The following is a 26,291-nucleotide window of genomic DNA, read 5'->3' as shown; positions in this document are numbered from 1 at the left end:
CACCACAAATACTGAAGAATTGTTCATGTATGTTTCTGGTGAACGAGTTGGGCCTCAGCCATTAATGACAAGTGCCAAAGTCATGCCGGAATGAGTTGCTCAATTGAAGCTTGCACAAAGTAAGAACATAATCTGGGTTGTTATAAGGCCAAAAGCAAGACTTGCACAGATAATACCAAGCTGGACAGGATTTAACATAAGTACTAGATACCTAGATAGGGTATCACCGGATTTCTTTGGCTACTTGCCCACCATTGATGCCCCTGCAACTGATTTGACAACTGTTTCTGAAATTTTGAAACAGTCAGAGCTTTAAGGGAATCACAGCATTTGGTGAAAATTGTAGAGATCATGGATCAAGCTCTCTACGTAAAAGCAACTGAGATCAATGTACAACACAATCATTATTCGAATAGGCACATTTCACACCATTTGGAATGTCATATCCATTCTTGGGAAACGCTTTCAAGATGCTGGCCTTCACGACCTTTGCACTGAAGCAGACATGATAGCAGAAGGATCAATATCATCAGTACTAGAAGGCTGTATGTACAATCGTGCAGTTCGAGTACACAAGTGTCTGTATGAAGCTATGCTGAGACTGGCTTGGTTGGAATTTATCCCCTGGGTGAAGAATTACAAGGAGATTATTCAGGCAGTCTACTCCTTCATTGAGAATGTTAATGAGTTTGCAAAAGACATATGAAACAGAGATTAGACAACCTCTTGCAGAATGCTGCCTTTGCCGAATCTGAATAGCTTTGGGATGTATTCTTGGAACATCTTCATCATGACAATAGAGATGTCTCTGCATTTTGGATGCAGTTCTTGGATATTGTTGAAAATGTCTTGCTGGCTCTGCTGCATGCTGCTCAAGAAGGAAACTGGCATTTACATCTTACCGCCATAGGCTCTATGATCCCATGGGGTTTTGTATATGACAGGCTGAACTTCGCTAGATATCTTCCTGTATGCTATGCTGAAATGACATTACTTGCAGTGAAAAACCCAGAGCTACACCACAACTTCATCAAAGGATGCTTTTCAGTTCATCTGTCAGATGTCAATCAATTTGGACGAATTTCGGTTGATCAAGCGATAGAGGTAACAGTCAACAAAGACATACAGACTCTGGGTGCTACGACAAGGTTCAACCTCAAGGCGGGTGCTGTGAAAATACATCATGTGATGAATGAACATCAAAGCGCCTTTTTCGGTCAGATAAGGGAAATGGTTTGTAACGACAGATCAGATCTTACTCACGCAGACCTATATAAGTCACAAATTAAAAAAGACAAAGATACTGTTATGAGAGCTGTTAGTCTGGTTCAAAGTTGGATAAACCCATTTGTTGGGCCACATGATCTCATTAGTCTCTCCACAGCAAAAAAGGCTATTCAACAAGATAGAGTATCTAACATAATGAAGACACATTAAATAGGTGAACAGTGCTATAGGGACTTCAAACTTGAACTACTTGAGAATAATCCATCTATTAAGAAGTTTCATGACCTAATGAAAATGAACAAACTAGAATCCTTTACTAACATGTCCAAGGAGAAGGAGTGAACAGCAATAACACAATTATCATGAAAGCAGACGAAGCATTATTTGGTTGAATCATTGTGACATCACAGAATCAGAACCTTGAAATGGTGAATGTACTCTCTCATCCCTTAGGACCTTTACCATGGTCTTTAGCAACTCCAGAAGGTCTGTAGTGAAAGACAAACTAAACTGTTTTAGCAACATACTTGCAGAAAAACGTTATCCCTGCTGAAGAAATACCTGGATATTCAGCCACACTAATTAATGGTATTGTTCTTGTTCAGAGGAAAAGGAGAGGAATCAAACTTTGGTGAGGTGGCTATAGCTTACTTGTCGATGGATTTGCAGGGAGGAAATAGGAGTCAAAGAATCATTGTTGAGTTGATACGCATGAGAAGTCTACTAAGAACAACAAGAGGACAATCAGAGGGGAAGAACTCAGGCACGAGTTACAGAGCATCTCACCTTCCAAGATTGTCAGACAGTGGAGGAAATTCCTAAGCCACGTAAGGAATAAAACAACTCTCATTGCATTTCTCGTTAACAAATGGAGGAAACCAGAGTATTTTGTAAAATGTGAGAATAAAACATTGTTCACAAACTGTATAGCTAAAAGCTATACAATCACATCTGAAGGGAACCAAGAAGTGCCCACTTTCAGCAGTACACTCAAAGAAGCAGATGGTTGTTTGTTGCTGCATGCTGAACATGCTGCTAATGAGGGTTATGAGACATTAAGGATAAGCTCAGATGACACTGATGTGTGTATTATGTGTATGTGATTCCATGACAGAATCATGGCTAAATTGTTTCTGAAATGTGGTGCTAAAATATGCAGCTTCAACTCTTGGGGAAAATATTTGTTGAGCTATGATAGGTCTCCATACATTTACTGAATGTGACCCAGTAAGCTGATTTGAGGGAAAAGGAAAAGTAGGTGCATTCAAAATTCGGTCCGCCAACAGACGTACACAGGAAACATTTTCACAGCTCGGAGATGAATGGGATCTCTCTGAATAACTAATGAACAAATTGGAGCAATTCTCATGCTTGCTGTATGCATCAAAATTATTGGTTCATCATGCAAATGACTTGGAATATCACCTGAAGGTTGAGATACAGTCATCAACTTCCACCTTGCAGGGACTGTCAGAAGAAACATGCAGAGCATACAAACTATCAAGCCGCTATATGCAAGTGATGTTTTGTGAATGATCCACAGGCACCTACGTCAACTGAAGTTGGAAAAACACAAGGGAGCAGAGCAACTGGTAGTGGACTGGATGAAGGGGCAGCCAGCACTTCAGGCTGTGTAAGAACTAGCTTGCAACTTCATTAGGAACTGCAAACTGCCAACATGTATCTGCCGTCTAAATGACCTCGAGTGCACTGACATGTGCAGACTTCCTACCTGTGAAAACAGTTGCAGAGAATGAAAATAAGTTACTTACCTGTAACTATAGTTCTCCAGTACTGGAATCTTCAATAGATTCACATGCTTGAATCATTCCCCATCATCGAGATTGGAGTTCCCGGTACTTTAGAAAAGATAATGATTACATATACATCATAATAAAAGGGGCTTATTGCCTTACTGTTAAGTAACCTCTCCAAGTCGTTCTGTAAAAAAGTACCAAACTGCAGCGTTCACCAACCAGGTGGTCCCACCATCTAGAAACCTCCTGAAAGAAGCTCCACTACATTTGATTTTCTAAGCACTAGTGCATAGCATAAACAAATTGTACTGAGAAAAGTAAGGTGAGCTTCCCCTGGGAGGTGGGTGGGTCGCATGTGAATCTATGAAAGATTCCAATACTGGAGAACTATAGTTACAGGTAAGTAACATAGGGCCAGATGTAGTAAAAATCTGGATTGCGACTTGCAAATTGCGAGTCAGACCGACTCGCAATTTGCGAGTCGCAATCCAGAATGTAGGATGGTGTCCATGACACCATCTGCGACTCGCAAGGGGGTCGCAAAGGCCCACCTCATTAATATTAATGAGGTGGGTTGCAATTTGCTACCCCCTTGCGAGTGGCGGCACTCACAGGGATGGTGGCCTGCTGCAGACAGCAGAACACCATGTCTGTGACTGCTTTTTTGTTGTTGTTGTAATGCAGCCCGTTTTCCTTAAATGAAAATGAGATGCATTACAAAACTTAAAAATGAAACGTTTTTATTTCATTTTTTCAGAGCAGGCAGTGGTCCATAGGATGAAAAATGTTTTTCATGCCATTCACAAAGGGGAAGGGGTTCCATGGGGACCCCTCCCCTTTTGAAATGGGTTACCACCAGTGTGACACTGGTGGTAACTGCGATTGCTTTGCGACCGTGTTCGCGCTCACAAAACAATACAGCATCGCACTGCGACTCGCAATTAGGAAGGGGAACACCCCTTTCTAATTGTGACTCGCAGTCCCGTTTTGAGAGTCGGTAACAAGGTTACCGACTCGCAAAATGGGGATTGGGTATTCCGATGTGCTTTTTGCACGTCGCAAAACAGCAAAATTCACTGTTTGCGAAGTGAAAAAGCTTTGAACATCTGGCCCTTATTTTCTTACTCCAGTATTGGAACTTTCATAGATTCACATGCTCGAATCAGACTATAAAGCAGTATCTATGTCACATTGCATTGAGAAGAAGTTATTAGAATTGCCTAAAGATACGTCTTATCTTATAAAGCAAACAAGTAGTCTAACATGAAAAGATGCTATAGCTTATAAGCACTATTCTCCATTTTCGTAAACCATTAAATTCCCAAATAAAATCCCTCCCCACCATTAGACTATGCAATGTGTACTAGTAAAAAGGAAAGGATGGTGGGGTGTAGGGTTAGTGCACTGTTACTGGACCAGATGCCACAGGACCACCTGTCCTACCGCCACATCTCCTTGAGGTATCTCCTCTGGACAACAGTGTCTCATAAATGTGTGTGTAGTCCTCCAGGTGGCCACTCCGCAAATGTCTTTTAAGGGTACACCTGCGAACAATGCCATCGATGTCGAGATAGATCTTGTGGAATGGGCACGTACTGAGGCTTGTAAAGGCCTCCCAGCTGCCTGGCGACAGAACTTTATTGCACTTACTATCCATCTTGCTATGCCCTGTTTCGATAGGGGTTGGCCCTTTCGTGGGGCACTATAAGTGACTGTTATAGACTTGGCATCCTTGGTGTGGTCTACCCTAGCTTTTTGCCTCTGTTTCCCGGGTTGATGATGTGTGCTGGACCCTGTTTTTGTTACTCTGGGCACTTTACCACTGCTATCCAGTGCTAAAGTGCAGGTGCTCCTATGTAAAATGTATGTGTAATTGGATTTCCATGATTGCCATATTTGATTTACTGGTAAGTCCCTAGGACAGTGCACCAGAGATGCCCAGGGCCTGTAAATCAAATGCTACCAGTGGGCCTGCAGCACTGATTGTGCCACCCACATTAGTAGCCCTGTAATTATGTCTCAGACCTGCCAACCCAGTGTCTGCGTGTGCAGTTTTAAACTGCCAGTTCGACGTGGCAAGTGTACCCACTTTCCAGGCCTAAACCTTCCCTTTTCTTACCTGTAAGGCATCCCTAATGTAGGCCCTAGGTAGCCCCATGGGCAGGGTGCAGTGTATGTTTAAGGTAGGTCATATACTAATGTGTTTTATATGTTGTGACAGTGAAATACTGCCAAATTCCGTTTTCACTGTTGCAAGGCCGATCCCTATCATAAGTTAACATGGGTGCTGCCTTTAAATATGATTAAAGTGTAGGTTCCCTTTGGGAGCAGCTGGACATATGGAGTTTGGGGTCTCTGAAATCACAATGTAAAAGTACATCATTTATTGAAGTTGGTTTTGAGATTGTGTGTTTGAAAATGCCACTTTTACAAAGTGGACATTTTCTTGCTTAAACTATTCTGTGGCTCTGCCTGTTTGTGGATTCCCTGTCTAGGTTAGTTTGACAGTTGGGCTGTTTGCACCTCTCTCTACACAGTGACACAAAGGGAGCTGGGGTGTAGCCTGCATATCCTGATGAGCCATCTGTGCTAGGAGGAAGGGCAGGAATGGTCCCTTACACCTGAAAGGGCTGTGCCTGCCCTCACACAATGCAGTCTCCAACCCCCTGGTGTGTGACTGGGGCCTGGCCTGGGCACGGCAGGATCTCACAACCAAGAGAGACTTTCCTTTGTAGTAGGTCTACTTCAAAGGCCAAAATGGGTATAAGAAGAGCACCCAAACCCCTGAAAAAATAGATGACTTCTGGACATCAAGAGGAACCTCTGCCTGGAGAAGAGCTAAAGAGCTGAGGAGAAGTGCTGCCCTGCCTGTGCTTTGTGGAGCTATCTCAGGGCCATCAAAGACTTCCCCTGCTAGCACCTGGACTCTCTGCTGAGACTCCTGCCCTGCCAAGTGGTGCCCTATCCAGTTCCTGGGGCCTTGACAGGTGAAGCTGGCAGACCAAGATTGAAAATCCACACACAGACCGCTGTGAGAGGCTGAGAAACTACGCGCGCCGGCCTCATGGCTGAAATCTATGCTCCAACTCTATTGTGGCTGGAAAATCGACACACATGGCTGGAGAAAAAACACGCAGCACCCGCTGACGGAAGCTGATAACGTCACAAATCACATAGCGCGGTTTTGCTGATATTGCCCAGCAGGATTTTCAACGCAAACCTCACTGGGGGCAGAAAAACAAAGCAAAGCCTGCCCGGACCAGAGGTGCTTGTCCAGATCGACGCACCACTCTCCTGGAGAGAGAAGAAATGACGCACGCCGACCTGACCGGTGGAGGAACGACGCACAGTCTCGCTTGTGGGTGAGAAATCAACACATCACTGCCCTTTTTCGATGCACGCTTGCCCGTGCGTTGTTATTTTGAAGCTACCCAGGTACTTTTGAACGCTAACAGTGTTATTACTGTTTTCTCAAGGATTTAAGACTCTTTTTGCTTTTTAATTCATAACTTGACTTGAGTCTGGTGGATTTTTGTCATTTTGGTCTTGTTTTGTTTAGATACATGTTTCCTATTTTTCTAAACCTGTGTTGTGTTATTTTGTAGTGTTATCACTCAGTTATTGTGTGTGTTGATACAAATAGTTTACACCTAGGCTCTGAAGTTAAGCCTGCCTGCTCGTGCCAAGCTACCAAGGGGATGGGGGTTAGCTGAGGGTGAATCTCCTTTACCTTGACTAGAGTGAGGGTCTTTGCTTGGACAGGGGGTAACCTGACTACCAACCAAAGACCCCATATCTAACAGTGACAAGTAACTGTTTAGACTTACGAAATTGTTTGGTTTTCTCCAAATAAAACTTAATACAATGTTTGATGTCCAGGAAATGAAGCACCCTTTCTGCTGGAGATGACGGATTTGGAAAGAAAGTCTTCAGGATCAGAGGTTCAATAATGTGAAAGTCCGACAATAATTTGGGAATAAATTTTGGGTTTGTGCAAAGGATTAGTCTGTCATGTTGAACTTGAAGGAAAGACTCTTGGATGGTAAGAGCTTGGATCTCGCTGATACTTCTAGAAGAAGTAAGAGTCAGTAGGAAAGCAAACTTCCACAATAATTATTTCAATTCCACTTTTTGAGTAGGTTCAGATGGATGTTTCATGAGCTGGGATAGAACTGTATTGAGATGCCAGAAAAGTGGAGGAGGTCTTACTGGTGGAAAAACTCTAGAGAGTCCTTTAAGAAACTGTTTTATTATCCTAGCGGACCATAAAGATGGAGATGTCGGGAAATGTCTGAACCTAGATATGGCCACCAGGTGCACTTTAATGGATGTGTGAGCTAAACCTGAAGATGCCAGATGGAGGAGATAGGGCAATATCTCCTCTGGCACTGACGATAGCGGATTTACTTGTTCCTTCTGACACCATGAACAAATCCTTTTCCATTTCAGAGAGTATGGTTTGTGCTTTCTGCTCTGGCTTTTGAAAGTATTATTTTACATTCTGGGCGAATATTTTAATGGGCAAACTCATTGTGTTCAGGAGCCAAGCCAATTTTTGTGATTTGAGGTCTGGGTGCAGGACCTGGCCTTCATCGCTAGGAGATCTGGTGAGACCTTCACTGGAATGCGATGTTTCTCCGAGAACAGTAGGAGTTCCAAGAACCAGTGCTGGCGAGGCCAATGTGAGGCTATGAGGATCAGCCTGCAACCTTCCCTCTTGATCTTTGTGAGCACTCTTGAAATTAGGGGAATATCTGGAAAGGCGTAGGCAAATATTGTGCACCATGGCATCAAAAAGGCATTCCACCACGATCCTGGATGGTGATCCCAGCTTGCGTAGAAGCGGCATTTTTTGTTTTGTGGTGTCGCGAAGAGATCCAGGTTGGGTTTTCCCCATTTCCTGAAGACCTGGTCGAGGGCTTTTTGATTCAATTACCATTTGTGACACGAGGATGTTACTCTGCTGAGGGTGTCTGCTGTTTTGTTTTGTCTGCCTGGAAGGTGCTCTGCCTTTAAAGTTACTCCATTTCGAATAGCCCAATTCCCAAAACTTTGAGATTCATGAGAAAGGAGAAGAGACCTTGTCCCTCCCTGCTCGCTCAGGTAATGCATAGTTGTGGTTTTGTCCATTCTTATGAGACCAGCAGACTGCTTTATTCTGGGGAGGAAAGCCTGTAGAGTCATAAAAACTGCTCTTAGCTCTAAGAAACTGATGTGACGTTTTTGAAGAGAGCTCTTCCACTTTCCACTGACCTGTAGCTCCTGTAGAAAAGCCCTCCATCCTTCCAGGGAGGCGTCCGTGGTAATGATCAGCAGAAGTCGATGGAGCAGAAAAGGAAGACCTTTTGCCATGTTCGACTGGTCTGACCACCATTGAAGCGCTTCGATCATGCGTGGAGTCACTGTGACAGTGTCGTTGAATGACCCTTCTTTTTGCGTCCACTGAAGAGCCGATTCTTCCTGCAGGGGGAGCATTCTTTGACGGCAAAATGGAATTAGTTGAATACAAGATAATATCATCCCCAGTAGAGATTTGTAGCTGCGTACTGAAAGAAACTTTTTTCTTTGAATTCTGGTTACTAAGGATTTCAGTTTAGTTTGTCTTTCTAATGTCGGGAAGGCCTTGTCCCTGACCGTGTCTTTTGATGCTTCCAAGAAAGTCGCTACTCTTGCTGGCAAGATCTTTGATTTGTTCCAATTTAGCGTGAGACCTGGTTCTTTGAATAGTTTCATGCAAGCCCTTGTTGAGTTGTGAGCTGCTGGATTCGAATGCGCTTTTATGAGCCAGTCGTCTAAATATGGAAAAATCTGGTGTTTTTGCTTTCTCAGCCAAGCTGCTACTGGCACTAGACACTTTGTGAATATTCTGGGGGCCGATTTGAGGCCAAACGGAAGAACTTTGAATTAGAAATGGCTGCTGGCTATTGTAAAACAAAGGAATTTTCTGTGGGCAGGTGAGATTGGGATATAAAAGTATGCATCCTGTAGATCCAGGGTTGTCATAAAGTCTCCATGTCCATACGAAAGGTTTGGCGCTGGATGTACTTGTTGAGGTCTCTGAGGTTGAGGATAGGGCGCCATTCTCTCCAGTTCTTGCGTATTAGAAAGAATCTGGTGTAGAACCTTTCCCCTGCTGCGAAAAAGGGACTCTCTCTATTGCTCCTTTCTTTAACTTGATCCTGACCTCTAACCGGAGCCCTTTTAGATGTTTTTGAAGGGAGGTGTGTGTAGGGTGTGATGGTGGAATTTGGGTCCGATGTTATTTCTCGCTGTTTTTGAAAGAAATGAGAAATGTTGCCCCCTGTTTTGTGAATCAGTGGTGGGGAAGTAGCTGGAGCTTAAATTCATTGGTGACGACCTGTGTATTTCCCTTGATGTGCTCTACCTCTAGGAGGGGTCTAGCATAGGATGCTTGGGGTGGTTGCCTTTAAGCGTATTGTGTCCAAAACTGTTGAGTTGAATAGGTGGGGTAATGAAGGTTTTGAAAACTCCCTCAATATGATTGTACTCCTCACCCTCTGGGGCATGAAAAAGCAGTTTCTTAAACTGTAGGGTCCCGAGTGATCTGGCGGTGTCTGTGTCAGTCTTAATTGCTTGTAGGGCTTTGTCTACGTGTTTGCCAAAAAGAGCCACTCCGTTGAATGGAAGGTCCAATATCTTATTCTGCACCTCCGGATGAAAGATAGTGGCTTTAAGGCAGCCTTGCCTACACAACACCGCACCACCTGCTAGTTGTATGAAAACTGTGATAGTAATATCCATTGTGCAGTCAATGATCTCTGCCGAGGTGTGTTGTCCTTCCAGCAAGATCTTCTTTGCTTCCACCTTTGACTTTTATGGAAGCAGGTCCAAATATGGAGCGGTCAACCCAGAACTGCCTGTCATATCTGCCGAAAACAGCTAAGAAATTTGCTGCTCTCACTGTATGCCCAGACTTGGCGGAAAACCTCTTCCCAATGTTGTCTAGGCTCCTTCCCTCTTTGTCTGGAGGTGCTGTACTAGGGGATGATGGATTCTTTGAACGTCTCGGCACCGCCTGAGTTATTACTGAGTCTGCTTTCTGATTCCCAGTTAGGCAGGCTGGAGCGTCTTCTGGGGCTTTATGCTTTTTGTCTAATCTTGGTAAGACAGCAGTGACAGTAGCTGGGTTTGCTCATCATTGTTAAACCTTCCTCCCAAATGTAACTTACTATGGGCATGGATTGCACATTTCTTTGAAATGGCTTCTTAAAATCATAGAGGAAGCAGTCCGTTTGTTTACATGGCATTGGCAGTGCAAATCTTTTTGCTGCTCTTCCAGCAGAATATGGAAACCCCCGATGTCGTCTGGGGGTGAATCTACAGGAGTAGGTGATGGAGATGATGGGGTTTGTATTACATAGTTGTCCCATTCAGATTGTGTATCCTAGAGCTCTCCTTCTTCCCTGTCATCTTCTAAGGAGTCTGTAACCTGTACAAAAGCTCTCTGCGGGGTACTTCTCACTGATCTTGGCGAAGACGTAGGTCTTGGCACTGGGGTGGAGGGATGAGGCAGGGTCAGAAGAGATTCCCTTGGGAGTTTGTCTATCTGTGGTGTTGACGGAAATCTCTTTTTATAGCCGGACAACATAAGTTGGAAATCTGTGATAAGGGAAGTTTGAATACACACCATATCTTCTGGTACACTTCGCTAGTCCCTCTGAGGAGAATAATATTGTTTGTCATAATGTTGGCTATATTTGTCTTCGTCCTCTTGATAGTTGACCTGAAGCTGAGAAGGCCTATGAGCCGCTCCAAATGGTCCATCGTCATCCAAATCTTCATCCAGTGGATGGGCCGGAAGTAAGGGAGTGACTTTACTTGGAGACGTGGTATGCGGAGACAAGTGTTCTTTCATATATGAATCCTTGATTTTTCTCATCGTCGTCGGTGCCATCAATGGTGTAGGCGACAGTGCTGACGGTGAGGCCGTTGACGGAGTGATCTCCATGTGCGAGGATCCACCTCTGGTCCGTCGACAACGATGTTGTAGTCACTGGAATGATCGTCGATGGTGCCAACTATGACATCTTTATCTTCAGAGTGGATGGTCTGGTCTTAGATACCGTCGACGTGGACATCATAGATGAGGAGGAAGCAATGGTCGACAGGCTGGATACAGTGGATGTTGTTGTCGTCGATACTGGCGTAGTATAAGTCTTCGCCAACGAAGGTGTCGACGACGACGACCTCATCGACGGTGGAGTCATCGCAGTATGTCTCTTGAAGGAGCTGAAGAAGGCTTTTTAAAAGTAGTAATTACCTTTGGAGGAGGTGTGGATGATTCTGAAGAAGGTTTATAATCCTTTTTTGAAGTAGAAGGCCGGCGTTTTGATTTTTCTGAGGAAGATTTTCATTCATGAGGTGATGTTGATATGCTGCAGCCTTACGAGAACCCTGTGAGGTCTTTTTCAAAGCTTTAGAGGGCTGTTCTGAATCATTTTCTGAATGAGGTGATCTTTGTCTTTTCTGAACACCAGGAAGACTCATCACTGCCTGAATCTGAGACAGGGTTTTTTCCTTGTTTTCAATTTTTGGAGCCATATAAGCAGTCTTCACTCTCTATCCTTTAGAGTTTTAGAAGAAAAGGTACAACATACCTTACATTCTTTTGCAGAGTGATCAGGATACAGGCAATATATACAGTTTTTATGTGGGTCTTCAGAATGAAGTCTTTTCTTCCCACACGTATTGCAGGCTCTATAGAGACCTTTTTTCTCCTTGTCAGACATTTTGAAGATAATTTCAATCCAGAGGTGTTCTGAGTGTGAAAACAACACTCCAGGACAATAAGAAAGTAAGTTGTGTGATAAATGTATTCCAAAACTGGAAAAGAAAGAGCAGAGCTCAGTGGAGACTCCCTAGCACGACGTGCAGTAGAAAATCTGAGGTACTGGAGCTTCTCTCAGGAGGGTTCTAGAGGGTGGGATCACCTGATTGGTGGACTCTGCAGTTTGGTCCTTTTTTACATAACAACTTGGAGAGGTTACCTAACAGTAAGGCAATAAGCCTCTTTTATTATTATGTCTATGTAGACATTATCTTTTAAGTACCGGGGACTCCCATCTCGACGACGGGGAATGATTCAAGCATGTGAATCTATGAAAGTTCCAATATTGGAGTAAGATGACACTTATTCAGAAGAAGACAACAAATGTGAATGCTAAAATTGTATATATATGTTCACTCATGACATATATTGCCTATGTAAGAGGTAGAACCTATTATTATTTGAAGTTCTAAGTATAAATTCTGCATATAATCTTTATCAATAAATGAGGAATACGTTGAAGTTTTATTGTTATTATTTTAAGGACTATATTATTATTGTTGCAATAAATAATCATAACTATGTTTAAAGTATATTAAATGTAACCAATCTGGTGGAATTAGATTCATTTTTTCACATGTTATGAAGAAGTTGTATGCTATTTATCCAAAATATGGAAACTCTTATTTTTTTCAGCTATGGATACTAATCCAATAATATCAGACAAAAGGCAAAGAGTGATGACTTGCTATCACATAGTTTCAATCTCTAGGTAGCCATACCATGCATAAAAATCATGTTAGAACCCATCCCCCCAAGCGGTACCAATGGCCAAAATTGGTGGTCCTGGCTCATGTCCTACATTTAGAAAAAGATACCAGAAAAGACTCAAGTAACTGAAAGTCAGGAAGGACTTTTGAGGCCAAACATACGCCTTTGAATAGATAGAAATAATAATGTAAAGTATTTGTGCACATCTTGCATATTTGTAGACAAAATTTGTAACAACCTTTATTTTTCATTGGCATTGCGCTAAAGGAATTGCTTTTATTTATTTTATTTAAATTTTTTAAATATCATAAAGTGAGGTTCCACATCAGGTACAGATGAGGTAGAATAGACACTGATAAAATTATTTACAATAGTCAATTATAATAGTTTGAATGAGACAGGGCCTTGAGAACGGGTGAAGCTGTAGCAGAAAGATCAATCAGAAATACTCCAAATCATTATTTAAACTGATATATCACCAGAAATCAAGCCTACTTTTTTAAAATCCATACAGTATGAAAATATTTATGGGTTGCTGAAAAGTACATTTTCTTTGTTAAAAAAAAATGGAATTAATTGCAAGAAAAGTATTGTGACACTAAATGAGGTGTAATTATACACATACAAATGCATACACAATTTTCAACCATGTCACCACATGAAAAGATCAATATTTATTTTGTTACTTTTTACTGGTCCGTTTTTTCTACTGCATAGAGGCAAAATGTATCAGTAAAGTGCCAGAAGTGTCTGAATGCTTCTCTAATTAGTATGGTCAAGGGCACATTTCTCAGGTCTAGACATTTCCCTTAAAATGGCCCAGGTGATGATAAATAGAGATTTCCCAAATAGCTGTATTTACCTCCACATCTCTGCTCCTGGCAACCTCAGCAAAGTTTTCTTGTTGCTCAAGCGTTTTGTCCACCTTGTCATCTGTCATACAGAAACACCTTAGCCGTGCTTCAATTGGATCTTGGGATTTGGCAAACACAACAAACTTGGCCATGTATGGTACACAAATGATTTCCCTGTAAACTTGGCTGGCAAACATCACTGATTCCTGGATTTGCCTACAATCAATCAGCCAGAACCTAATGAAGAAGGTAAAATGAATCAACCTTAGCAAACTAGTTAGAACAATCTAAATAAAAACAGAAAGCACTCTTTTAAAGATACAGAAACATGCAAACATTAAACAAAAATATACACTGTTATTAGGACTCCAACCAAATGACCTTGTATAATAAGCTAACACCTCAGGAAACCTATTTCGTTTTTTTATATGCTGCATGATGTATAAGCATATTGAACGCATCAGTTAGATGGCATCTACTGAATGCCTTTATTGCCACATAGTGTGCAGATACTTCTCGTGCTTCAGTTGGATACAAGGTGTTTAATTCCATAAAATGACAGATCAGAAATGTCAATCAGATGTAATTATGTTTAGTTTCTTTATGTGTTTCATCGTGTACATCATATAATATGCTTCAGTCAGAGACAATCACTTCAAGACCTATTTTGTCTCATAGTTTACAGACATAGATTATTCAGTCAGATGCAATTACGTTAAGTCCACAAAATGTCACAAAATATAGAGGTATATCATTTGATATAGTGAAGTGCAAAAAAAGTGTAATTGTTTTAATTAACTACTGTGTACAGCTATATATTGTACGCTTCAGTGAAATGCATAGGAGTTAAATCCTTTATTTCCCCCATTCTGTACAGGCATATCAGATACTTTAGTCGGATGCAAGAGGTGTAACTTTATTGAGTGTCGCAAAGGCTGAATTATATTATATGTTTTCATAGGATTCAACACAATGGGGTCCTTTATTTATTATTTATCTACTGGTACAGCAGCATTTTATGGGGCATTCAGGCCTCTTGTCCCAAGCTAAAGAGAAAAAGGCACCATAAACAAAGCAAAGACAATTCACTTTTACAAAAGAAGGCAGACAACATTAACTAGAAGACAAATGTGTGTGATATTTATTCATTATTGTGGCACAAACATACTTAATTCAGTTATATTACTGCAATAAGAGAGGAGAGCCATAACGAGTGGTTTTGTTGATAACAGTGACACATTATTAGACAGAGTATGTCTCTTGTTACACTCATTTCCAGTGCTCAATCGAGCTCCACCAGTAGGTATGCCAATAGACTTAAGAAATGGTGTTTATTTTGCTAAAGTAGCCATGTGTCAAGAGGCCAGAATTGTTTTTGAGTTAGGTCACTGGCTTTTCACTAATGGTTGCAAATATTAGGTATGGATTGACGGAAGCGTAGTGATACTCAACAAAGAAACCTAAAATATTGCAATCTGGCAAAAGTAGAATGTGTGCCTCAGTAAAGGCGAATGGAGTGCTAGCCTTAGGGAAAGCAAGCTGTTCATAGTCTGTAAACCTCAGTCTCCTGAAATTACAACCCGGGCCGGGTGCATCGTTTAAAAGGTGCGCCAGGCGCCAACAAGGAAAATGCGCCATATGAGCACGAATGTGCTGCCCACATGGCAGCTGCTAGCTTGTGTTTCCCTGTGGGTGGTGCAGTCATGTGAAAAATGGAGTGGCTGCTTCAAAGTTGCTCCGTGTTAGACTGTGCAGGCGGCAACTTGCCTGCATTTTTAAGGAGGATTAGAGATCCCCTTGCAGGTGGATGCAGTCTGTGATTGCACCCACCTGCAAAGGGATATCTGAGAGGTCCACAGGGCTCTCCTTCCCCCTCCAGAGGGCTGCCACCAGGGGGCGCACTGACAGTGCTCTACCTTTTAGCTGGTGCGCCTCCTGATAGCTTCTTTGCCTTTCCTTGTCTATAATATGGCACAGTTGCAGAGGCAAAGGGATTCCCTCATTTGCATGAATATACAACACTACATGTCACAAACAGATACTTACTGGGTAAGTAACATTTTCCATTTGATAGCATGTGTGGCTGTAGCTACACATGCTCTGCGTAGACTGTACAGCAGTTTCTCCATAAAAACAGTGGATAGCCTGTAGGAGTTGCAGTTAACTAGACAAGTGTTTGTAGCACAGCTTGACCTGCATTGGCTTGCTGATGTGCTAATACATCCACACAGTGATGCTTTGTAGATGTATGTGGTGTGGACCATGTAGCTGCCTTACAAATGTCAGCTATTGGTATGTTTTCAAGAGAAGCCATAGTGGCTCTTTTTTACTAGTAGAATGTGCTCTGGGAGTAACAGGTAACTGCCTCTTTGCTTTCGTATAACAAGTTTGTATACACTTTACTATCCATCTAGCTATACTGTTTTGGGATATTGGACTGCCTTTGTGAGGTAGTGAAAAAGCTACAAAGAGCTGTTTAGTTTTCCTAAATTCTTTGGTTCTGTCAATGCAAAACATAAGTGCTTGTTTAACATCTAGTATGGAGATCTCTTCCTGCAACTGAGTCAGGGTGCAAAAAACTGGTAGCCCAATGGATTGGTTGATATGGAATTGGGAAACCACTTTAGGATGGAACTTCGGGTTTGTGCAACGGACCACCCTGTCTCTGTGAATCTGGAAGAAAGGTTCCTCCAAGGTTAGTGCCTGGAGATCACTAACACGTTTGAGTGATGTGATAGTGATTAAGAACGCCGCTTTTCAAGAAAGATACTGATGAGGGCATAAATGATGTGGCTCAAAAGGAGGGCCTATGAGCCTGGTAAGCACAATATTGAGGTTCCAGGATGGTGCAGGAGACCCTCTGGGTGAATTAACCCTTGTAAGGCCATCCATGAAAGCTTTGATGACTGGTATTCCGAACAAGGAAGTATGTTGTCTGTTCTATAGCTATGCAGCTTTAGCTGTGAGATGTAAGCGAATGGAAGTGTAAGCTAAATTTGCTTTCTGTAAGTGAGTAAATAACAAACAATGTCTTGGACAATAACTTTAGTGGGATTGATATGTTTGGGTTGGCAGTAATATACATAATGTTTCCATTTTGCAGCATAACATGCGCTGGTTTGTTGGTCTTCGAGCGTCCCTGAGAAGGTCCATACATTCCACAGGCGATTCTTAGTAACCAAACTCTATGACTTCAGGCGCCATGTCGCAAGGTTGAGTGACTTAAGGTCTGGATGTCTGATCTGTCCTTGATTTTCAGTGAGAAGGTCCGGCCTGTTGGGGAGCTTCTCGTGGGAAACTACTGAGAGGTCCAGAAGTGTTGTGAACCATGGTGGATGCACCCAATTGGGAGCTACAAGGATCACAGTGCGAGATGCCTGCCTGATCCTCTGAACTAGAAATGGAATGAGAGGTAGAGGGAGAAAAGCAGGAGCAAATATCCATGGCAAGTTCATCCATAGAGCGTTGCCCTTGGATAGAGGGTGTGGATACCTGGAGACGATGTCTGGGCATTTTGTGTGTTCTGCTATGGCGAAAAGGTCTATGTGATGAGTTCCCCATTTTAGAAAGTATTTTTGAAGGTCTTGCGGGTGGAGTTTCCCTTAGTGAGCTTGTTGCTGTATCCTGCTGAGCAGGTCTGTGAGGTCGCTGTCCATCCCTGGGAGATACTCTGTAACCAGGTGACTATGGTGGTGTAGAGCCCACTTCCATATTGTTTGGGAGAGGTGTGACAACTGGGATGACTGTGTCCCCCGTTCCTGTAGATAATACATGGCTGTCATGTTGTCTGTGCATACTAAGACAACTTTGTGAGACAGGTGGTTAAGAAAAGCTTTCAGGGCTAGAAATACTGCCTGAAGCTTGAGGTAATTTAAATGTCAGTAATGGTGACTGAGATCCCAGAGGACCTTTACTGTGAGGTCTTAAAGGTGAGGGCCCCAACCCAGCAGTGATGCATCTGTGGTCAGAATGACCTGAGGCACAAGGTTCAGAAAAGGCCACCCTTTCAAAAAGTTGGTGGTGTTCCACCATTGCAGAGAGCGGTGAATGTGGAAGTCTAACAATACTAGATCTTACAGGTGACCCTGTGACTGAGACCACTGACGAGACAGACACTGCTGTAGGGGACGCATGTGGAGTGTGGCATGGGGAACAATGGCAATACAAGAGGCCATCATCCCTAAGAGGCACATGACAGACATGACTGTGTATGCACGATTCTCCCGAAACTGGGGGAGAAGAGACTGATAACTGTTACCTGAGCCGAACTGGGGTAGGCTAGCCACAATTTTGCAGTGAGGTCAGCTCTTAAACAGGGCTGTATCTGAAGAGATTGAAGATGGGATTTGACAAAGTTGATTGTTAATCCGAGCGTGTGAAGCAGGTCCACTGTCATCTGAGTGTGATACTTACACTGAGGTAGTGAGATGGCTTTGATGAGGCAGTCATCTAGGTAAGGGAGCATGTGTATGTTTTGTCTTCTGAGGTGTGCGGTGACTACTGCTAAGCACTTTGTGAAGACTCTGGGAGCAGTCGTGACTCCGAAAGGCAGGACTTTAAACTGGTAATGTTTGCCTGTAACCACAAATCTTAAGTATTTTCGGTGTTCAGGGTGGATGGGAATATGGAAGAAGGCATCCTTTAGATCTCGGCCAACCATAAAGTCGCCTTGTTGAAGAAGTCGAATAATATCTTGAAGAGTAACCATATGAAAGTGTTCTGAGCGAATGTAGTGGTTTAAAGGTCTGAAGTCCAGAATAGTATACTCCTGGTCCCTAGTGTTGTAAGGGAACAGGCTCAATAGCCCCTTTGAGAAGACGGGATTGAATCTCTTGCTTGAGAATGGTGAGGTGCTTGTGGGATAGTCTGTGAGAGTAAGGGGGAATGTTTGGAGGAGTGGTAATTACCTCCAGACAACAACCATGTTGGATAATGGAAAGGACTTATTGGTCTGTGGTGATGTTGGCCCATTCTGGATGAAAATGCTGAAGTTGTCCCCTGTCAGGAGGCAGGGGGAAGACTGAGGTAGTCACTGCTTTGCAGTGGAGGTAGAGCATTGAGAAGTAGTGCTCTTACCGCTGCCCTTGTTGTTATTGGACCTCATAAAGAAGCTCCTAGAATAGGAGGTTGAAGGTTGTCTAGGTTGGGAGGTAAACGCCTCTGAAGGTGGGGGGAGGAAAAGTGCCCCTTTGTGTGGGGAACTGTAGAGCACCTATGGATTTTGCTGTGCCTTTGTCTTTTTTCAGCTTATCAAGGGTAGAATCCACTTGAAGGCCGAAAAGATGATCCTTCTCTAAGGACATGTTGAGCACCACAGACTGGACCTCTGGTTTAGAGCCAGAGCATCAATGCCACGCATATCTCCTTATCAAAACCCTGGTATTAATGCAGCATGCAGCTGTATCTGCGGCATCTAGTGCACAGCATATGGAGTTGTTTGTAATGGTTTGCCCCTCAGCAACAATTTGTTGCCCCCTTTTGCGGTGTTCACCTAGGAGAAACTGATCATACCTAGTAAGTAAGGCCTATGAATTGGCGATACGCCAATGGTTAGCTGCTCTTGCAGCCACATTTTTGCAGGCAGCATCTATCTTCTTACTCTCCTTGTTAGGAAGAGCAGAGTTCCCTGTGTCTCACTATTTGAACGTTTTCGTGCAGTGGTGTCTACTATAAGTCTGGAGGGACCTGTGAACTAAGGTAGACCAGATCAATGAGAGCAGGCTTATATTTTTAATCTTCTCTAGAGGTGATAAACCAGAGTGGACAGGTTCTTTAAAAATCTGACACATGACTAAGCATGCCAGGGAGCATAGAGAGAAGCTGAACATCCCTATGGGTGGATGGAAGAGTATCGAACAGGAAGTCCTGTTCAATGGGGTCACTGTGCAGCTCTACATTGTGGAAGGTGGTTGCTCTTGCCACTACCAAGTACCACATCTACGCCCTGCTCACAGACACACAACCTGACTTACTATTCATAACAGAATCTTGGTTGGAGATGACATGGGCCCAGTGTTACACAAAGCCCATCCTCCGGGTTATCAAACCATCACACAAAACCGTATAGGCAAGAGAGAAGGTGGACTAGCTATTATATTGAAACAGGCAATAAACCTCAGTAAAACAGACAACATTTCCATGCAAGGTTGTGAAGCCCTCCTCACCAGATGCCACCCTACTCCAACTTCCTCCTGTAACTTTCTCCTCCTTTACAGACCTCCACCTAACAACTCGACATTCCCAGATACTTTTCTAGATACAGTCTCAAACCTTATTACACTATACTCCAACCTATGCATTCTTGGGGATCTAAACATTTGGTTTGACAAACCCAATATGCCCCATCCAGAAGCTATCACCACTGGCCTAGTCACATTGAACCTACATCAGATTGTACACAATCCCACACACATCGCTGGACACATCCTAGATGTCATTTTTGCTAAGCCTGAACTAGTTACCGTTCATAGCATCACGCCAATCACATGATCAGACCACCATTTCATAACTTTCCAACATAAAACTCCACAAATCAACATACCCCACAACTACTTACATACATGCACCTACCGACCATGGAGCAAACTCAATTTTGATGACTTAGAAACACAACTAACAGCCAACACAGATCTAGACACAATTAATTCTGTTCCAAAACTTTATGAGTGGCTACAGCAAGCTTTTGATATCTTAATACCACTCAGAAAAACTAAACACGACAAAAGAAAACCAAAACCTTGGAGAAACACAGTACTTAAAAAGATAAAGCAACAAATCAGAAAGTTGCAGCGGACCTGGCTCAAAACAAACAACAGTCAAGATAAACTGCAGCTACACAAACTTAACAGAATATACAAATCATCAATCAAAAAAGCAAATAAAATTACTACTGAGGCAGAATTCAAAATGCTAAATCTACAACCAAGGAATTTTATAAAATTCTCAATGAATTTCGAAAACCTACATGCATGGAAGGAAGCCATCCCCCTACTCAAGATTTCACAAACAAGCTGGCAACTCATTACACAACTAAGGCAGACACATTGGACTCCTATTTAAAACAGAAGAAAACCATCAGCACCCACCCCTTTCCTAAAATACCCTCTAAGAATAAACCAACCCAGCCTCTAGAGTCCTTCTGACAAATATCCCAAGGTAAGTTTATGGATTTGGTCAAAGCAAGCAGGCCTTCCGGTTGCCCTTCTGACCATTGTCCACCACAAATCTTCAAGAATATTCTTTTATCTACTTCTGCTGCCACACCTTAAAGAAGAATCCTCAACAACTCTTTAACTACAGGAACTTTTCCTGTAGACCTGAAAAAGGCATACATACGACCGTTATTAAAGAAAACAAACCTAGACCCGCAGGACCCCAACAACTACAGACCAATCACAAATGGACCTTTCCTGGGCAAACTGATAGGAAGAGCAGCATTCGCCCAGATGTCACAATTCATTGAAGACAATTCTATACTTTCAGACTTCCAAATTGGATTCCGCCCAGGAAGAGGCACTGAATCTGCACTCATAGCAATTTGGGATGATCTTAAAAACACAGTCGACCGCAATGGAGTTGCTGCACTACTTCTCTTGGACCTCTCGGCTGTCTTTGATACGGTTGACCATGACACCCTAATTCAAAGACTCCATGAAGCCGGCATACAAGGGACTGCTCTCGACTGGATTACTTCCTATCTTCAAAAAAGATCTAATATCATCTACTTGCCCACCTTCTCGTCCAAACCCTACCTCACAAAAGCAGGGGTCCCCCAAGGATCAATCATCTCACATTTGCTTTTCAACATCTACATGATATCATTACCAGAACTGATCAATGATTTTCATCTCACATGCTACAACTATGCAGATGACACACAAATACTACTTAAATTAGAATGCCCCAAAAACATTGAAAACTCAGAAATCTTCAGTTGCCTCAGAGCAGTTGATCAGTGGATGACCTGGAGCCATCTCAAACTAAATATCTCCAAAACAGAAATACTCATATGTGGTGACTGGAAAAGTTATGACCCACTGTGCGCCTGGCCTGACGATCTTGGACTACCTCCTCAATTATCCAAGGAAGTTAAAAACCTTGCAATCACCATGGACTCCAGGTTAACTATGAATGCCCAAGTGGACAAATTAGCACGAACAAGCTTCATCACCTTGAAGAATCTACGACACATCTTCCCCTACCTCGGATTTCCACACAAGGTGCAAGCTACTATCTTGCTTGTACTATCCAACCTGGATTATGCCAATGGCATCTACCATGGATCATCTCTATCTATTATGAAAAAACTACAACGTATTCAGAACTCCGCTGTCAGGCTACTATTACATGTAAAGCCACAAGCCCACATCTCCCCTGCCTTGAGAGCACTACACTGGTTACCCGTTGCCAGAAGATGCACTTTAAAGCTTCTTTGTATCACACACAAAGCTATAAATGGAGCAGGACAGCTTTTTATCAGAAACAAAATAACCAAATACATTCAACAAAGAAACCTCCGCTCAAGATTGGCACGCCGCCTTAAAACACCACCATTCAAGAAAGAGACTATAGATGGTACTTGCTTCTCTGTTCAAGCAGCCAAACTATGGAATTCATTACCCCCAACTATAAGAGCCACAGATAACTTTTTTGTCTTCAGAAAACTACTCAAGAGTTGGCTCTTTCCTTCATAACAACCATATTCAAACAACTATGGGCTGCATATGCCTATGTTGATAAATATTGTTTTTCTGATTATGTGTATATTTCTAGTTATGTATAGTTCTTTAGAAAATATGAATTACTACTATGTCATAACAATAAACTACACACACACTCTTGAAACCTGTTTAACTAAGTATATTTACCCATGGTTTTAAATATTATTGTATGTACATATATGAGTGCATATGTGTGTGTATTCATGTGTGTGTGTTTGTATATATATATATATATATATATATATATATATATGTATGTATGTATGTGTGTATGTTGTTCTGTGCTTGGCATGTTTGTGGCTCATTGCATGGCTCCTGGGTGGGTTGTTATATACTAGATATCTATGAATCCCTGCTCTCATCTTATATCACACTTATCTACCAATTATCATTTGTCATGTCTCTATCAATCTATCCTCCATTCCCACTCTGACTCATCCCAAATCCATTCCACTACTTTAATCTCCTAAACAACTCTGCCTAAGCGCTTTCCTCCACTTCCACATCTAACTTACCAAACCTCACTTTACTACCATGACCTCCCAAACAACCATACTAAATTTGCCCTCCTTTATCTCACCCTGCTACTATGATCTCCCTAACCCCTTCCACAGACTCTTCCCTCCTCCATCCTCCTTTACTCACCCCAAGCCTATATCCTATTACCATATACTCCCAATTAACACTTCTGGATTCTTTCCTCCTCCACCCCTCCATTACTCCAGTCAATCTAACTAACAAACTCTCATATCAGTGGCTCAAATTAAGTCACAATAATACTAAAACTGTACTCATATTTCCCAATACTAATCCATCACTAATTCTTGTTGGGTTCCGGAGTAGCGTGCTACTCGCTGAAAAGCGATTTGACGCCTCGTCAGGGGTAGTAAGCGCTATATAAATACTATTACAATACAATACAATACCCGCTGGTAGGATGTACTATCCTCTGGTGGGGAGGGTTGCGCGGGGTACAAATCTGGGTCATTGGTCAATATGGGATCAGGGTCATATGTGCCCTATGGATCTGTGTCCTGCTGTGTCCCACCCAAATCTTCCCCAGTGTATGCGGGGATCCCTGAGGTTTAAAATCTCCTGCAGTAGGTGAGGCAGGTGAATGAGGAGGGGAGGGAGGTGGAGGAGAATCTGGGGGTTGAGGAGGCAGAGAAGGTGGAGTAGGAAGAAGTGTAGAAGACTTGTGAGGTTTAGTGGTAGCCTTGTCCTTGGTAACCTTCTTTGGAGGTGGAGAAGTGCCCAAATACTCTTTGAAGGGCAGTTTCCTCTTGAAAAATCCAGGGGAGGAGCAATAATGTGTGCTATACCCTCCTGGATATGGAGCCGGCGCTGGTGAGCATCCATCATCTCCAAAATAGGTTCCACAGGTGAGGGCATAGCTGAAGACTGGCTAAAGTCTTTCTGCTCCAACGCTCTTTGGTTTTTGTCACCAAAGGTTTCAGCTGGTGCAATTTGGTCGGCACCGAAGCAGAGGCGGTAACTGGTTGGCTTGAAGCTGAAGTACTCTGAGCCGAAGTTTGGACCGAGATGGCAACAATGTCTCAGATTGAGGTACGGGAGGTTGAAGCCCAAGATGTTGCATTGGTCTTGGCTGTTTTTGGAGCCTAGAAGGAGGGCGGGCAGCCAATACTGTTTTCGGATCTGCCCATGGCCTGGTGTCAGTGGGGGTACAGCGACCTCTGCAAGGGGCTTGTTTCATAGTCATCGAGTGGGCAGGAGGGGCCATGGTACTCATGAATTGTGCGGATGTTAACTCATGGCTTTTGATATCCAACTGCATGTTTTAGTCGGTTACCTGGATCGAAAAAAGGCCTCCTCTCGTTCCTGCTTCTCCTGGGCATGCTCCTCCCCAAAGATGTCCGGGGTGCCATTGGTAGTCTTGTGCGCCATCTCCAACCGACAAGCTCTTTGGTCTTCTCTGACCTGAGGGATTTGCAGTCATCGCAGGTAGCTTCCTGATGATCAAGGGAGAGGCACAGGTTACACACTAGATGTTGGTCGGTATGGGGAAATTTTGATTGGCACCAAAGAAAGAAACGAAACAGCGTCCGTTCCATCAGATCATCATAATGGTCAGTGCTGTGTGGCGATGTAGGCCTGAAATGGGCGATGATGCCACGGAAGGTACGCGGTCGGTGCCGGGACCGACGAGTAGAGACGAACGCAAAGATGGAATACACGATTGAGAAACAATACCGTCAATAAAGAGAAGAGGGAAAGAAAGATTTTGAACCGGGATGAGTCGAAAGACACAGCGAAGACACAAAAGTTCGAACCTGGTGGCGGCGAGGAAAGAATCTAACAAAGAAGTCGATGCCCTTGCGCAGTATCACCAAGAAGGAGGAGTCACTTGATCCTGTGACTTGAAAAAATGCTACTTCAAAGAAAAACAACTTGCAACAGTCTAGACCCAACACTAGATGGCAGGAGTATGCATGTGTATCTACAGTCACAGATGCCATCGAACATAGGTTTCCCTACATGCAAATGCACATTTGCTTCCCATATGTTACTGTATTGCCTTTAAATTGCAGCCTAGCCAGAGCACAGTGTGGCTTGTCGCAGCTATATATTTTTTCATATACGTGGGTGGGTAATAACATACTGCAGCCCACAAATTACCTTCAACTCCAATGGCACTGATGCATTTTCTATGCCATCTATCATGAAAGTTAAACAGATGAATTTGGTGAAACTAATTTTGTCAATACCATTTTAGGGCCAGAGTGCACACAATATTACATTCAATAGCAGTTTCACAGTGTTCAGATTCATAAATCTGCTGAAATAGGGACCAAGAAAGGGTCATCATCCAGTGGCCAATTTGCCAAAATGTCAATGACACCTTTTCACACATACTTTGACTAACAAGGTATAGCCTAAAAGTCAACTTAATGTCATCAGCATGTAAATAAAACTTGCATTCTATTGATGCAGCAAATAGGTGAGTGGCTGCCTGTAGACACTAATAAGTGATAAGACTAAATTATCCTGGGCTAAGATGAATAGGTAGCTATGGTGATAGTTTGTGTTCTATCAAAGATGAAAAAAGACTACCACTGGAGATCCCAGATAATCTTGAGGTAAGGATGGTGTGATTGATGATGTCAAAAACTGACAGCAGATCTAACAACTATCACAGCCAGGAAACTTGTGTTGTCCACTGTTCGTATTAGATCATCGAAGCAGGTTCCACATATCGGTCAGTTCTTAAACACACTTAAAATAGTGTAATTTATTAGTACGATCATGAAATGCAGGAGCTCTTTTCAAGTCTCTCCAGTAGCTTACATAGGAAAGGCAGCAGTTATATCGGGCTGTAGTTGTTGAGATCTTATAGTCCAATGAAGGTTTCTTTTGATGGTAGTTGTTAGGACCTTTACGCCCATAGGAAGGTACACAGCCGTTGGACAGTGAGTCATTGAACATGATGGTGAATCAGGGCCTAACACAGTCATTTTATTCAAGAAGCAGAAGGTGAGCCCAAGGGTCTGCATTAAGTCAGATATATTGGAATCTCTTATCTTGAGATGGGGATAAAATGTGAGAGGCTGGCCTCATTTTCAGTGCATAATTTATGGGAATTAGGGATGTCTGGTGGTTCTATGGACTTTGTCACAATATCATATTTAATTTTATCAATATGGTTTTAAAAAGGGAGGTCAGATAGTCATAAGATGTGGAGCATTCCTGTAGTAAGGATTGGGCTGGCACTGTGTTGTACAACTCTTCAATATTTCTATATAACTTTTTGTTCAGATTGAGAGCTTTCAGAATTCATCCTGAAAAATATACTACTTTTGTTGCTTTAATCGGCCCGTTATAATCTGCAATTGCTGTCAAGTATCACAATTTAGGCTGTCCATCATAGGACTGTCACCATTTCCTTTTGTGTGGAAGAGAGTGAATATGTTTTTTTGTATTTGACTGTTCCATCAATTGTTCAGTTTTTTATCCACCTGTTTGTCCATTCACTCATCATTCAGTTGTAGCTCTTGTGGTAGATAACCTCACTCACTCATTTACACTTCCTAACTAGTGTTTCACAATCGGTCATGTTGTGTCCCATCCAGTTCTTGGTAAAATGTGTGATCAAAAAAGTGAAGGTAAAAGTGATAGATTGGTATTTTGGTTTCTATTAGTAGGACAGTACCAGAGT

At 42.7% G+C, this 26,291-nt stretch overlaps 1 protein-coding gene across 33 annotated transcripts in view; it reads right to left on the bottom strand.

The window, feature by feature from the left end:
- The window catches only part of ANK2 (ankyrin 2), a 1,630,948-nt gene that overhangs the window by 220,231 nt on the left and 1,384,426 nt on the right, over positions 1 to 26,291 (bottom strand). For all 33 annotated transcript variants that reach the window (XM_069241684.1, XM_069241892.1, XM_069241902.1 and 30 more), the window contains one exon: positions 13,406 to 13,634. In XM_069241684.1, coding sequence (XP_069097785.1) covers positions 13,406 to 13,634 — 229 coding nt within the window. The remainder of the gene's footprint in view (positions 1 to 13,405; positions 13,635 to 26,291) is intronic.

Source organism: Pleurodeles waltl, chromosome 1_2, assembly GCF_031143425.1.
Source record: "Pleurodeles waltl isolate 20211129_DDA chromosome 1_2, aPleWal1.hap1.20221129, whole genome shotgun sequence".
In the NCBI taxonomy this organism is placed as follows: Eukaryota; Metazoa; Chordata; class Amphibia; order Caudata; family Salamandridae; genus Pleurodeles; species Pleurodeles waltl.
Note: the sequence above shows the minus strand (reverse complement) of the source record. Positions and strands in the feature narration are given on the sequence as shown.